Source organism: Archocentrus centrarchus, chromosome 17, assembly GCF_007364275.1.
Source record: "Archocentrus centrarchus isolate MPI-CPG fArcCen1 chromosome 17, fArcCen1, whole genome shotgun sequence".
Lineage (NCBI taxonomy): Eukaryota > Metazoa > Chordata > Actinopteri > Cichliformes > Cichlidae > Archocentrus > Archocentrus centrarchus.
In genome coordinates, this window is record NC_044362.1 from 12,122,329 (window position 1) to 12,137,008 (window position 14,680).

Genomic DNA, 14,680 nt, shown 5'->3' on the forward strand with positions numbered 1-14,680 from the left:
GCTCACCCACCAGCGCTGGTCAACTTCAAAATAAAATAAAATCCACAAAAGTAACATCTTTACAGACAAGCGGATGAAGAGTTTAGATTAAAGATGTTACATAACTTTAATCTGTATTAGTATTTAATATTTAATTTTTTTTGGTGGTGTCTTACCTGATGCAAGCAGCATGGGCAGCTGCATGTTTATGTTAGTGTGTCAGTAATAGTAGTACCAAAAATTACTGGTAGTAATACCAGTCTGTATGACAGGTGGAGGTCAGGGATCATCTGGTGGAGCAAGTGTCAATTTTTAAGTCAGGTCAGAATGGAGGGGGTAGGGTGGGTGGGAGTGATGAATTAACACACAAATGACAGGTGGGGGTCAGAATGCTGCTGCAGCTTTTTAAAAAGCACAGTAAAAATTTTTCGTATTTACAATGAGTAACAAGAATACATTCAGGCAGCAGAAGGAGAGGGGGGTGACCTCTTCTCTGTACGAGGTACATTTGGCACTGCTAATATTTACCCCATCCCCACACATTCTTTTACAGTCCTGCTTTTTCCCTTTGTCTTCTGTCTCTTCACCAGGGTGAACAGAAAGTCCAGCTCAACTCACTTCTGTGGGTCAAAGTGTCACCTCTCTTACCACTCACTCGTGTGATACCCAGGGCTTTGAAGTGGTAAACGCTGCAGCGTGGGGCCAGCGGAGCTTTCCTGCGACTGTCTTTTGATAAGATGCGAACTAGGCAGATCCAGTGCTCCCCCATGCTCGCTCCCCCTGCTTCAATCAGCAGGAGTCTTTGGTTCAGAAGGCACGTGTGTGCGTCTCTCCACAGAAACCCTCCTGTATTTTATTTTTCTTTTAATATCCTTTGATATAAAAACCCCAGCAGTGTGCAGGCCACCCGGATTCTGAGGGGTTTTTTTTCTTCTGCAAGTCCATCCATTTCCCAGCTTCCTGTTAGTAGTCCTTTGGGAATGGTGGAGGGAGACTGTGGGCGGGTGTAAACTTAGATACCATTGGTCAGATCTGTGATGACGTTGGCCTTGACCAGCTTACGAAGGAACTCCTTCTCCTTGGATATGTTGTGTGTCCACGACTGCAGGAGAATCAAAGGAGAGAACAAATTCAGACTGATACATCATCACAGATGAAGCATGAAGATAACTTTAGCAGCACATTTTCCAAACAGCACACACTAAACTGTATGTTACTAAATCCCCAGTGTCTATACATGTGGGTGTTCAACTGTGCAACAATAGAGTATGTGTTAAGCCATGGGGGTCAGTTTTCTTTCCTGCGGCGCTATGGGAATTCAGTCCAGTGGGACGGCAGCAGGCGAGAGCTGAGTGGTGGTTCGGAGTAAAAAGGAGAAGGAATAACCAGAGAGCAGATAAAGGAGGCACAGGGTGGAGGAAGAGACATACAAGAGAGAATGAGGTCTGAAAAAAGAAAAAAAAAAAAAAGTGGAGAGCTTCAAGACTCCTACAGGGTCTGGCTGTGTGCCTGTCTGGGTCAAACCTCCTACAACTGCATGATGAGAAACACCACAACATGAACAATAAGCTACAGTTTTAGTAGAGACAATACAAAAGAGGAGGAGGAGGAGAGCAAGAAGAACAAGGAGATGCTGACAGGTGCAAATAAATAAATCACAATTTCTTTTCAGCTGCACTAAAAGTCTGTCCATATGCAATCTCGTTGTGCCCTGGACACACACAGGAACATAAGCACTGATTTGAAATCATGTCTTAACTTCCAAATATAACCGTAAGATTTTATTCTTCTTACAGTTTTGTTTTCAGCGAGAAAGGAAGTGACAAAAAAGTTAAAGTTACAGCCACAAAAATCAAAACTGGAAGCTGAGATGGCTCCGCAGCCTCAGGTGATCACGCTCTGTGGGTTTGAACTACCGTTCACTTCATCTACTACTGATCAGTTTTAACTGGATTATTTTCAAGCACAGCTTTGTGATAACATAACAGAGGATTAAAAAAAATGCATACATCACAGACGATTTTAAATTTATTACATGATTCCTGTGTGGATTTTAAACATCCACCCAAACAGGTCTGAAAATAGTGTGCGGTTTCAGAAAAATCAAACAACCTCAGGCACCGGCGGTGGTTAAGCTCTCCAAGCAAAAACACTGCTAAATACATTCACATTAGCCACGTGTGGTTGACGATGACAATGTTAATGAGGATGATGATAATAAATGCCAAAAGGTTCACTGGGAGTTTAGACAGAGGTTATCATCATACTGAGCTCATGGTTTACACATGTCGGCACATTGGTGACATCTCTGACTCAGCTCGGATTCAGTGTAAACACGCAGATGAAGACTCGATTGAGAGAGCGTTTAGAAAACGATCCTTTAAGTGACTGATGAAAGACCCTTCCCACTTCAATCTAACCATTTATTTTGATGACTTTCATTTTTCATCATTAATGAATTTATTTTATCATAAATTTAAGTTCTAGCTTCGTTTATGGTGTAATATATATGGGTTTGTTTCCTTTTTAAGCCATTTTCTGTGGTTTTATTCTTTATTAATATTTCACTAAAGTGCTCCTGATTTAATAACCCTGCAATTTTCCAAGTCGAACGGAATATAAAGTTACAGACACGTGACAAATTAAGGCAAATATGTGAGCCTTGAACCTCAGCATTGACACGGCTGTTACTCTGTTGTGGGAGTTTTGGTGTCGTGCTTTTCCTCTTTGAAGTGTCACTCCAAAACAAACTGTTTAGGGATTGCTTTTATCTTACAATGCAGCATTTCCTGATCCTGATGGGAGTAGCCTTTTCCAGGATGACAATGCGCCCATCTGTAGGGCACGAGGGGCTGCTGAATGGTTTGAAGAGAATCAAAATGCTGTGAATCATATGCTGTGGCATTTACAGATCCTAACCCAACTGAACAGCTATGGAAGGTATTGGACCAGTTAAGGTTAACAGTCCCGTTAACTCTTAAATACTTGTACAACAACCATTAGGCATCAGCAAAGAGCTGATCAGCACTAGTTAGTGCACCTACAAATTTTTTTTTTCCCCACAAGCTCAAAACTGCCATAATTGTGGCTTTAAAGAAAAATTTAAAAAACTGGAAGAAATTGAACCCCAAAAGAATTCTTGGACTAATATTACCATAAGCCCAAACAGTGAATGCTTTGTAGTGAATGTATTTTGGCTAAAGGCCAGTTCAAGTCCCCCCCCCTCGCACTCCTTCACAGGAGTGGTGGTCCCTCCTAATCAAAGGCTACAGTTATTCTTCTGTGGCCAAAGGGGTAAGAAGCAGCCAGAATATACTGTTCTCATTAGCAGCGAGACCATGTCGCTCCATATTTCATTTAAAGAAATCTTAAGAGTGCCTCGACTGCTGGATTACCCTGTAGTGAAATACGTGTTGATGTGTGAACGCTCACCTCTTTAATGGCGGACATCTTGACAGACTCGTAGTAGTGCAGAGGTGCGTGGGGCTTGTTCATGTCGTAGCCAAAACCAGCCACCGCCACCTCGTCACAGTTGTGCAGTGCCATCGTTATAGCAACTGTTCCCAAAGTTGGAATGTTCTGTGACGGAAACGCAGGCACAGTTATAGCACGCACACACGCACTTGATTAAAATGAAAAATAGGGATGACAACAACAAAAATAAACCTACAGAATTATTTTAAACTTATCACATCACCTGACACTGATGCAGAGACAGATCTCTTCTATCACTCTCGTATCTGCTTCCCTCCCTCCACCCCCCCTTGGTACTTCTGCCTTTGTTCTGCTCCACTGCTGCTAACTGACTCTGAACACTTGGTGATTAACCATTACCTTTAAGACATGATTCCTGTAGACCCCTGCTACGACACGGTGATCTACACGGTTGAAACTGTGCTTCCTAACTGGCCTGGGGTGCCAGGGATCTGGGATTTTTTGGGGGGTGGGGGTGTTACAAGGGCCTCTGTGTGTGTGATTGTGTTTGAGGATGTTGCAGAACAACAAAGTCAGAAAAAAAAATGCAGGGTGCAGGAGAAAGAGTGGAGGGGGGGAGGCCCCATTTAAATCATTACCCTGATTTGCAGCCCTCAGGGTAGGTGGAGCTGAACAAGCAGCTGGACAACCCCCCACCGCATGTTCTAATAGAGATTATTTTACACACATGCAGCCACACACACTCAACATAAACACCAGTATAACAAATAGTCCTCCTCATTAATTTCCATGTACATAAACATACACTGTGATGGTCAGAGGAGAAACGGTAAAGTGTTCCTAGAGAAAGAATGTGCCAAATCATACAACTCTGCAGCCAGACAGCGCTGCAAACACCCAAACACAAACGTGCACACAGATCATCATGCACACTCTCTCCTTTGCACAAGCAAACACACACACACACACACACAACACAATTCCCACATGTTCAACACATGTTGCAGAACTGAGTTCATGCAGGGGTGTTCTGGTGGCCCCAGAGGGTAGTGTTAGGGTGATACTCTCCTCATGTCCCCTCCAATTCCCCCTATTCCCCCCTTTACTTGCCAAGCATACACAGACACAAACACACTGTTTGCATCCACAGCTATACACACTTGCACACCAGTATTTAATTTCAAACAGGCTGATGCTTAGTTTGTAATTTTTCTGCTCTACAATCGATTTGATTGTCACCAATTTAAATTTCATCGCTTTTTTTTCTTAAACTAAATATTCTCTGGTCTCTGGTTGAGAGATGACACAGCAGACAATCAAGACTGTTAAACAAAATACATCAACATCCAAAAAAAAAAAAAGTACAGCAGAATTCAGACAGTCAGGGTTGCACCAGGTATTCAGAAGTACTAGTTTAAGTACTAAGTAAAATGTAGTAAAAATTGAAGATCAGTACACTTCCATGGCTCCCTAATCAAAGCTCCTGTTACAAGAATGAATAACACTGCTCATATCTTAAAGCAAAAAGTCCCTAAAAGGCTCCAGAAACAGCGGATTATGTAACATTTGTATATTTTCTTCAATTAGTTATTTAAAAAAAGACAGTTGTGTAAGCAAGGCACAGAGTAGTGGGCCTGTAATTATTCTGTTTTTCAGTTGGAAACACAACCCCCCACCCCAATTCTTTCTGGATACTCAACTCTCACGAAAACAGATGCATACCCCATCTATTCACACACTGCTGATATCTGATGTAGCCGATGCAACTGGCTGATGCTGTTGCCAGCATTTATATTTGTATGGTTTGCGTTGACAGTAGTTACATTTCTAGAAAGGTGCATGTCAGGCTACATCATAGGTTGCAGCGCAGGGTTTCAGAAGGGTCTGCAGTTATGACGCAACTATGGTGGAGGTTTAACACACAAGTACAGCTCCACTGTTACTTACCCCTTTGCCCATGAGGCCATTGTTGAATGGCAGGCCAATGAACTGGAAGGCAGCCTCCTGGATGAAGTAGGGGTTGAGGATTCTAATCTCCTTCGGCTCCCGAGGCACAGACTGAGCCACCGATTTCCAAAAGCCGTCTGTACCCCTCTGAAGGTAAAAAGATGGGGAAACAAGCAGAAAATTGTAAATTTGTAGATCATAAACATTAATTATTTTTACACTGTCAGATTAGAGTCATGTCACAGACGTGCAAAGGCAATGATGGCTCCTTCTGCTCAGGATAATCAAATGAAATTTACCAAGCAAACATCAACAAAAGATTATCCTCCTTTAACAAACCAGAAGCCAGGCTCTCTCTACACTGATTGGGGAAATGACTTTTGGACCTTTAATGGATGACCTGTCTGACCCGTCAGAAGGAAAGTCTTTGTGAGGGATAAAGCTGCCCTCGAGTGGTAACATGGAACTACCTAACAGTCACCCTCTTCAAAAGTTTTAGTGAATGTAGAGAAAACACTTTTGGAAATAAAGTCACCTTAACACATAGTTTAACCTTATATTTAGAGAGACTTTTGTGCAAGACATGGTACTGGGAACTTCTCCATAGCCAACATCTGTGGCTATATATTAGATTAGAAAGGAAATGGTACAAAAATCACACCTTGACCTAAGGGTGTTCTCAGAGACCTCGGGTCTTTTTACACAAGGCAATCTTCATCAGTCGCTATGACAAGTTGTCAGACAGGCTAGCAACACCAGCTGAATAAAATTATGCAATTCTAATGAAACGCACTTGTTCAGCTTAGTCATTCCAGAACAGCCGATGGATATTAGTAAACTGAGACACAGACAAAAAGGCACCCTTTTAGAAGTCTGTACATAATGCAAGTCAATCCTGAATCCTTAGAAAAATTCTAACCAGATTGCACTCAAAACTCAGTTCCCTTTGCTGCATTAACTCAAATGTTACACTAACACATAACAAATTAACAGTGCGTGATTGACTTGTCTTGACAGCGCAACTTCCTAAGATCCATGAAGGCAATGGGAATCACCTGTTCAAACAATCTAACACCCAGCTGGCCGCCTTTGATACAGCAATGTATGGTGTGTGTGTGTGTGTGTGTGTGTGTGTGTGCGCGCACATGTGCGTGTGCTGGCAGAGGCAGTAGCAACAAGTCTGATGGCTTTGTGGGTTCAACAGTGGCGGCTCTTTTTGAACGCGAGCCCAGCTCTGTGCCCTCGGCAAGCCGCGACAGGAACAGCAGCTCATCTCTCCTGTCAACACAGCTTGTGTTTGCCAGAAATCTATTTAGCGGAGCTGTTTGGATGTGTATGCTGAATAGAGAGTGATGCATTTTTTTTCTTTATTCTAGGAAGGAGAGAGGCTAATGACACACAAACACACACCCCGTGCTTTACACAGCAATGACCTGACATGTACATAGACACAAATGTCACAGGGTGGGGATCTCTTTGAAGATCAGACAAGTACAGGTGGCTTTGAGAAACGTATGAGCAATCCGTATGTAAGGATTCAGGATTGTAAGGAGGGATGGGAACGGTGGTTACAGTTAAGAGTTTAGGAATGTGGGAAGTTGCTTGCAGCCCTGTTTTCCAAAATGTTGGATCACTTTGTAAAATGTAAACAAAAACAAAGCAATGATTTGATGCCAAACTTTGAGAGGTAAAGATGGGGCGGAGTTCATAATGCTGTGAAAACTACACAAGGAAAAAGTTTAGACAAAAATTTAGAACATTTTCAGCATGAAGCAACAAATGTTTTGACGATCATAAAACAATTCAGAGAATCCTGAGACATTCCTGTACACAAGGAACAAAACTGAAAACAAGTAATGAATGGCTATGATCTTCAGCCTCCGGCAGCGCTGCATTAAAACCAGACAGTTCTGTAATGAATCAATGCATGCATGCTCAGGATCACTTAGAGAAGGGAACACATCAGAGCATCAGGAAATAAATGTTAAAGCTCTATAATGCAAACAAACAAACAAAAAGTATATAAAAAGATAACAAATTCCATCAACTTTTGTGTACCTGAGAGATCATTTAAGGTGAATAGAGGGGAAGTGGAAAGCTGTCCTGTGTCTCTGGCACAGGTAACCTGCATTACTTTAGAGGCGCCATTAATGCTAAATATTATAGATTGCTAAACCACATGAATTACTGCAGTATGGCTCTGTAGTTAAAAAAAAAAAAAAAAAAAAAAAATGGTGCGTAACTTGCTGGCCTGCAGTAAAAACCTGCCAAAATTTGGTTCATTATAAATGAAACATCTGAGAAATGGATGCAACAAACTGCTGAGCACAATGAGAAAGCATTTCACCTAAAAACAAGTGTAGTTAAACATGCTGGTTCACTGAAATGACGCTAACAGAATCCAGTGGTTTTTTTTTTTTTTAATTATTTAAAAATAAACTTAAAAATAATTTACATTTTACACAAAATCCCAACTTTCCAAAAAAGGAGCTGCAGATTTAAAAAGTCTCCAGATCCATTTTTTGCGTGTGAGGATGAACAGGATAGGCCCACCACCCTCCTTAGACAAGATCCACCAGAGATCTTGTCTAAGGAGGGTGGAGGCGATGAGCAAAACATTTAGTTTTCAAAATTTTCCAGAAGAGTTGCATGTCGACAGCAATAATGAATATTAAAAGGACGTAACCTCTGTTAAAGAAGCACTGAAAAGGCTGCACTTACAGTGACGAGTAACGTACACTCAGTACTCAAAGCTCTGATAGGCTTAATGGAACAGGATGTGGTACCCACTGTGGATTAACTGCTACCCTCTGTGTGAGCATGCATTTGTTTGTCAAAACAAAGTGCTACAACTTTGGCTTCGACAGTATAGGAAGCTAAAGAATGGGCCTTCACGCCACTTACCAAGAACTGACACACACATGCTCAAAAGGTGAACACAAGTGTGTAAGCTTTGGCTGGTTGGGCTGTCACTTGGCTGTGGTCAGAGAGGAAATGACTGTTTCCTTTCTCCTGCGACAGCTTTATGGTTAAATTGGTTTAGATTATTAGATTTAAGTGTGCGCACAAGGCGGTGTGCTCCAATAAAGCACCTGTTAAAACAAACTTTAACTGGGTGAGTTAATTATTTGCAATGCAAGGAGATATATATCCTCGAGGGGTCAACTCAGAAGAACTTAAATCAGTGTGGTGCCAGCCAACCAAGGCTGAGGAAGAGGTGAGGCAATTCTCAAAAAAAAAAAGTCAAACTTCAAACAATTTGCAGATGCAGCCTACTCTCCCTGTCCATTAACATGTCCTAACCCCAGCTTCCACTCAGCTCGCAGCCCCGTTAGAGGGTGGATCTCAAAACACAGCAAGACTGGCTGAACTGACTCTGGATCAGCAGAAAAGAGGTAACTCATAGATTCAACAATTCCTCACCAAACAACAGAAACAGCAAGCTTATACTTGTACTGAGCATTTACTCCAAGAAAAGACTCCTCACTGCAGCTACATCAAAGCACAACATAAAGCTCATAAAAAGTGAGGTTAAGACTGGCTGAGGTCTTAGTCTGAATTAGTCTTAACCTCAAAGTCTGAATTACAACTGCTTGTCCACTATAGCAACATTCACAGCATTGCCTGAGAGCTAATTATAAACATTGTTTACCACACAACGCAGAGAGCTGGAAATCTAGTTCTAAATGTATACACTATGTGATACAGTCTTTAACAACAATGCAATCAACATAAATTACTGTACAATGATACTGAGATCATAGTTGTGTAATACAGCTTATTCTGTAGGAAGAAAAGGATGTACCAATAAAGTATTAACGCTGCTGAGATTACAAAAGCCTTATTATTGATTCCTCTGGAGCCGGGAACAAAAGGATGCACGATTAAAGTGTATATGGCAGCGAGTACAGATAACCTGTCAACTTGAGCTGAAGCCTTACAAAGGATAAGTGTATTTGTCTTGTGATTTCAAAGCTGTAGGAAAGAAATCACACTACAAAAACCATTAAAAAAAAAAAAAAAAGCCTGAACCAGAGGATTAAAGGGTGCCACAGGGTGGGGAGAAATCCTACTATGAGCCAAAATATGGCAAGGATCAAACAAATGGAAAAAGTTATTGAGACACAGAAGGTTAAGAAATGACAAAAGGAAAGCTTCAATGGAAAAAGGTGATTACCAAAGGAGCTTAAAAGGTCATAAAAGGTAACTATGATCAAGAGCTGGTGAGATACCTAACTTAGACTGGCCATAAACATAATGGTATATATCCTGTTCCCTTTACATAAAAATGCTCAAATAAGCAACAGCTTTGGTTTAGAGCCTTGCATTGAGAGTTTTTAAGTGCAGTTTGGTTTCATTGTGGCTTCAAGCGCAAGCCAAAAACTTTGCTTCACTTAACACAGAGAAGCATTTTAGTTTTAAGGTGAGCTGACAGCTCAGTTTATAGCTTCTGGGGGACTGAGTGAAAAGTGTAGACACACTGAACAACACTAAAACATGAGGGCTAAGTAGAACAAAATGTTAGGGTCTTTACCCACAATACAAAGCGCCTTGAGGCAACTGTTTGTTGTGATTTGGTGCTATATAAATAAAATTGAATTGAATTGAATTGAATTGATGGCTCTACTACAGGTGGCTTTACATCCCTGCAGTGTAAACCACCACAAACAAACTTCAGGGTTCCACAAGTAGTGAAGCCAAACCATCTTGTCACCAGAAACTGTCTGTTTTCACTTTCAGCCTACATATGACCATTCTCCAGAATAATCTCATAGTACTGCTCTAATAGCACAGATGGCATTCCTTCCTTGACAGGCAGCCATCATACAGTTTGGAGTTTCTCAGTCCTGTAAACTACCATGTGAGGATGTGGTTGTATTTGATGTTTGGACGGCTCAGACGAGATGGACTGAATTTCCGGAAGGCCGACTTAAAGCAATTTAGAGAACGTAACGGCAGCCCCAAACTGCGAACAATCACAATTAGGGCTGCCTGGAGGTCATTAGCACTGTGTACATGTTAGGCCTTTGAGTTTACAAGTGGTAGTGTCTTACCACATAAGTGCTCCTCTGAAGAGGAACAATTTGAGAAAGAACGCCTGAATGGGAAGTGAAGTAGGAGGTAAAAACTGAAGGTGCACAGCGGGGGATTACAGTTAGTGAGATCCGCAGTGGTAAAAACTGGACAGCTTTGCTTATTTTATTCCCTGTTGTTAGGGAGGAATCTGAAGCATTCACCAATTTGTCTTTTGCTTTTCTTGACACATACCACGACCCCTGCCCCCACTGAGGTCACAGTGCTTTCTCAGTTCCTGCCTCTCTGAGGTTATTCAGTGTGTGAAGTGCACATCTCCACACTCCCATGGCAAAGATGAAAATCGTGCCAGTGCTTAGCAACACTATGATCTTTAAAATCAGCATGTGCACCACAGTGTCTGGGAAATAACAGGTGACATCTTGAAAGGTTACAGGAAATGTCACAGGATCTGCCCGTATCTGGTTTAAAAATAAAATAAATAAATAAAAATGAGCCCATCCAGCGACATATCAAAGTTCTCCTTAAACTTTCATAAATACTTCATTACTCATCGTCCACTGCATCCGAATACAGCACTAAAGGGACCCGGTGTACAGGTCCCAGTGTAAATCATAACAGGCTAGGTAGGTGACTCATTTTTTGAAACACAACACTCGTGGCAATCAGTGACATCCGGACACCATGTTAGTCACTTGGTTCACATTCAAAAATCCATGTTTACAAGTATGTAAATGTTTATGAATGCATGTATGCATGCAACTTGGGGCTTCTCCACAGATGTTTGGGCTTAAAAAAAAAAAAAAAAAAAAAAAAGCAAAGCCATATAGGTTCCTGCAGTTCATCCACAGTGAAAGAGTTGCAATAAACTTTTTGGGATAAAATGACAGCTACGTAAATCTGGGCATTACCCACAGCAACACAACTCAGTGCTTCATACCAGTATTTTAGTGGTAGGGAATTCACTTGGGAATTTCTCAATGATCTGGAGAATCTTGCCATTTTGGCAACTCACACTCGATTTTTTTTGGCATTGCCAAAGAGATAAAAATTGGCTTCACAACAGTATTTTGTTAATTCTGAATAAGAACCCCTGGCATCATTTCTATTAAAGGAGAAGTGCTTTCTTCCACAAATTGTCTGCGTCCATCATTTATCTCTCTACCCCGCAGCCAGCAGCGAAAGCTCCTGTAAACAAACAGGAGAGATAGAACACCGACACTCCACCTTCAAACCCCGTGTTTACCACCGGCTGTATATCTTTCACGGATCTGTTTAAAAATATCCCCGCATATACAAACAACTGTGTGCATGAACCGTGAGTTTGCGCTGTGCGTGAGGGCAAAAAAAAAAAAAAAAAAAAAAAAAAAAAATGAAAATATCAGCACTCGTGGAAATCGTGTTTGAGCACACGTGTAAACAGCATGTAATGTGGCAATCAACCAGGGCTGTTGGATATGTGGGGGCTGTTTTTAAGGCACAGCGAGAAAGTTAAGTTGTAATCAGGCAGACCCGTGACAACGAGGGGAAAGGAAAATTTGAAGCCTTGTGATGCTTTGGGAGTGTAACTGTATCCATTAAAGGACAGGCACAATTAGAAAGAAGGATTAGATCGGCTCAGGAATGGATTTCTTTGTGTGTGTCTGCGTGTTTGTGGAAGTGTCCAAAACTCTAAATAACAGATTGGGAAACCATCTTGCTAATTTGTATTCTGGCCAGCTTTCAAATGCTGCACTCTAGGCATATGAAAATCTACAATAGTGAAGGATAGTCCGGCACATTTACCACTGGCTAGATGAGTCATTTGGAACTGCAAGTGTGTGTACCACCCACTAACATCTTAGAAGAAAAAAAAAAAAAAGAGCGAGAGAGAAAGAAGAAGTACATTTGCTTTCATAACCACAGAAGGCAAGTGAAAAGGTTTTTCCATCCCTTCCAGCTGTACGTGTGCAGGCTACACAAAGAAATTCCCGGCTGTAAAAGCTCCCAAAGGACAACTGTCCAGAGTTCCATTAGGTTTCCCTAAATGAACAAAATGGATGGAGTAAAGGGGTGCAAGGGGCTTACGGCTACTTGATGAGGATTTCCTGCAAATATGATGTTCTTTACCTGATGGTTTTATTGCTTCAAATACCTGTTCTGTGGTAAGAAGAAAAGCAATTTTTTTTTTTTTTTTTTTTTATTTAATCCAGTCCCAGTTACTGGAAAAAATTTCCAGAGACAGTATATGTGCAGCTAAAAACATCTGTTTACTCCGCATTTGTCTCTGCTGGCAGTGAGTGAGATACATCGAAGATCGGATACGAGTATTTTGACAGGATTTCGTTTTTTTGTTTTTTCCATGTTGTAGTACAAGTAGTTTCATGCTTCAAAAAAGTATATACGGCATCCACATACCAAATAGTTTGATGAGAAAACAAATTAAATGCTTACGTGACGCATTTTTAAATAAGCGCATAAAAGCTTATTGCAGACAGTTAATTTATCATCTAAATCAATGTGACACGCTACTTATTATACACAATGTTCAAAACTAGTGTCAAATGAAAGTATTCCCAAAACACATCAGCTTACAGACATAACTCCTACCACCACTGAGACTCCGAAGGAGCAATGGTCAGCACTAATGAGCAAGGCAGCCCATTTCACATCTGGACCAAAGCAGTTTAAACCGACAGATTGCACAACTGCCCAACACTGCTATTCTTGGAGTATGGACTCTTAATAACCTGACTGAAAACTCTAAGGGGTGTTTTTGGATTGTAATTCTATAAAACACAACAGTTTTTATGTGCCATTTTATACTGATACCTGTTTAGGGACTACTTTCACATTGAGAGTTTCAAGGGCACAAGTTGCCAAATAAAAATGAATCAAACTGTCCAGAAAAGAGGAGCATAATGGCACAAGATTATATGACAGCAAATCAAATGCAGTACATCTACAGTGCCATTCCAGCGCGCTCTTCACATGTGTCAGTTCTATTCTGCCACACTGTCATCAAGGCTCACACCAGAAGACACGGATACTTGTTTCCTGATTATTAACCCATATGTTGCATTCCTCCTTCCTCCGCAGATCAAAGAGGCCTGAGTCAGACGCTGGGGGCCAGATCAATTATCCAGGCAGCCATTTTCACTGTCCTCTCCATCTGCCACACCAGAAAAAAAAATCTGGGCACTATCAAAAGGCTGAAGAGACTATCAGCCAGCCAAGCAACTATTTTCTTTCATTTTACTTTACTATTGTCTTCCACTGCTCATTTTCTTTCCCGTAGCTATTATCCCTTTACTCCATTTTACTTTATCCTTTCCATCCATTCGTTTTTGTTTGCCCTTTAATCCAAATTCACAGTATTACTTAGTTTCAGCTTGTTATTCCATACCCTCTGTCCCACATTTTAACTATATTGTCCATTTCCTCCTCACCCCCACCCACTCTGTTTTTTTTTGTTTTTTTTTTTCCCCACTCACGACTTTCTATTTTGACAAAAGCCGCCTTGTAAAAATTCCAGTTGGGTTACGGTCCCTGAAATTCACTCAGCTGAGAAAATAAAGCAGGTTTCCCAAATCCTGTGTTTTCTGATGAGACAATAACATCTTGCCCAAAAAGAAAAAAAGAGGAAAAGATTATTTGGTTATTTTGAATGTTTAGATTAAAATGTCTTATACTAAAGCAGTGCCCACTCTGACCTTTACTACAATTACATGAGAGTTGCATTCGGAAAGTTGTGCAACTCCACCATAAAAGAAGGAAAAACTATCTGATTTAAATTAAACTGTTATCCCCATGGAAGATATGTCTGTGTGCACCTTTGCACCCTTTCCTATGCTCCCATGGTTTATAGATTGCTCCCTGGAAATCCCAATCTGACCACCTGCATGCACCCATTTGAGATTTCCCCCATAGACTTTAAACAAACATCAACTTCTGTGTCAAACAGATGCAGGTTTCATGTTAAGGATCATCACTGGGTCTCTGGCTACAACCAAACAGTAGTAAGAGCACTGGAAGTGATGCAAATGTGCACAAAATGGTGTTAAAGGGGAAACTGTCCAAAATTAAAATCAGTTTAGGCTTTTTTCTCTTTATGGCTGAAGTTAGGGAACTTTCTGATCACCCCTCTCCAAAGCAGGAGAGTTTGTTTTTACAATCATTTAATGCAGCCATAGGTCTTTATTAGTTTGTTTACAGACTACAAAAAAACAAAACAAAAAAAAAACAAAAAAACACAAAACCTACAACTGAGAGATGCAATTTACCAAAAAAACATTTAAAAAGTGTG

General features: G+C 40.9%; 1 protein-coding gene across 9 annotated transcripts in view; it reads right to left on the reverse strand.

Annotated features, from left to right (window-relative positions):
- Positions 1-319: 319 nt before the first annotated feature.
- The window catches only part of st3gal3b (ST3 beta-galactoside alpha-2,3-sialyltransferase 3b), a 42,413-nt gene continuing 28,052 nt past the window's right edge, over positions 320-14,680 (reverse strand). For all 9 annotated transcript variants that reach the window (XM_030752329.1, XM_030752326.1, XM_030752323.1 and 6 more), the window contains 3 exons: positions 5,362-5,508; positions 3,412-3,558; positions 320-1,081 (listed from right to left, as the gene is read on the reverse strand). In XM_030752329.1, the coding sequence (XP_030608189.1) occupies positions 992-1,081; positions 3,412-3,558; positions 5,362-5,508 (384 nt within the window). In that variant the 3' untranslated portion in view covers positions 320-991. The remainder of the gene's footprint in view (positions 1,082-3,411; positions 3,559-5,361; positions 5,509-14,680) is intronic.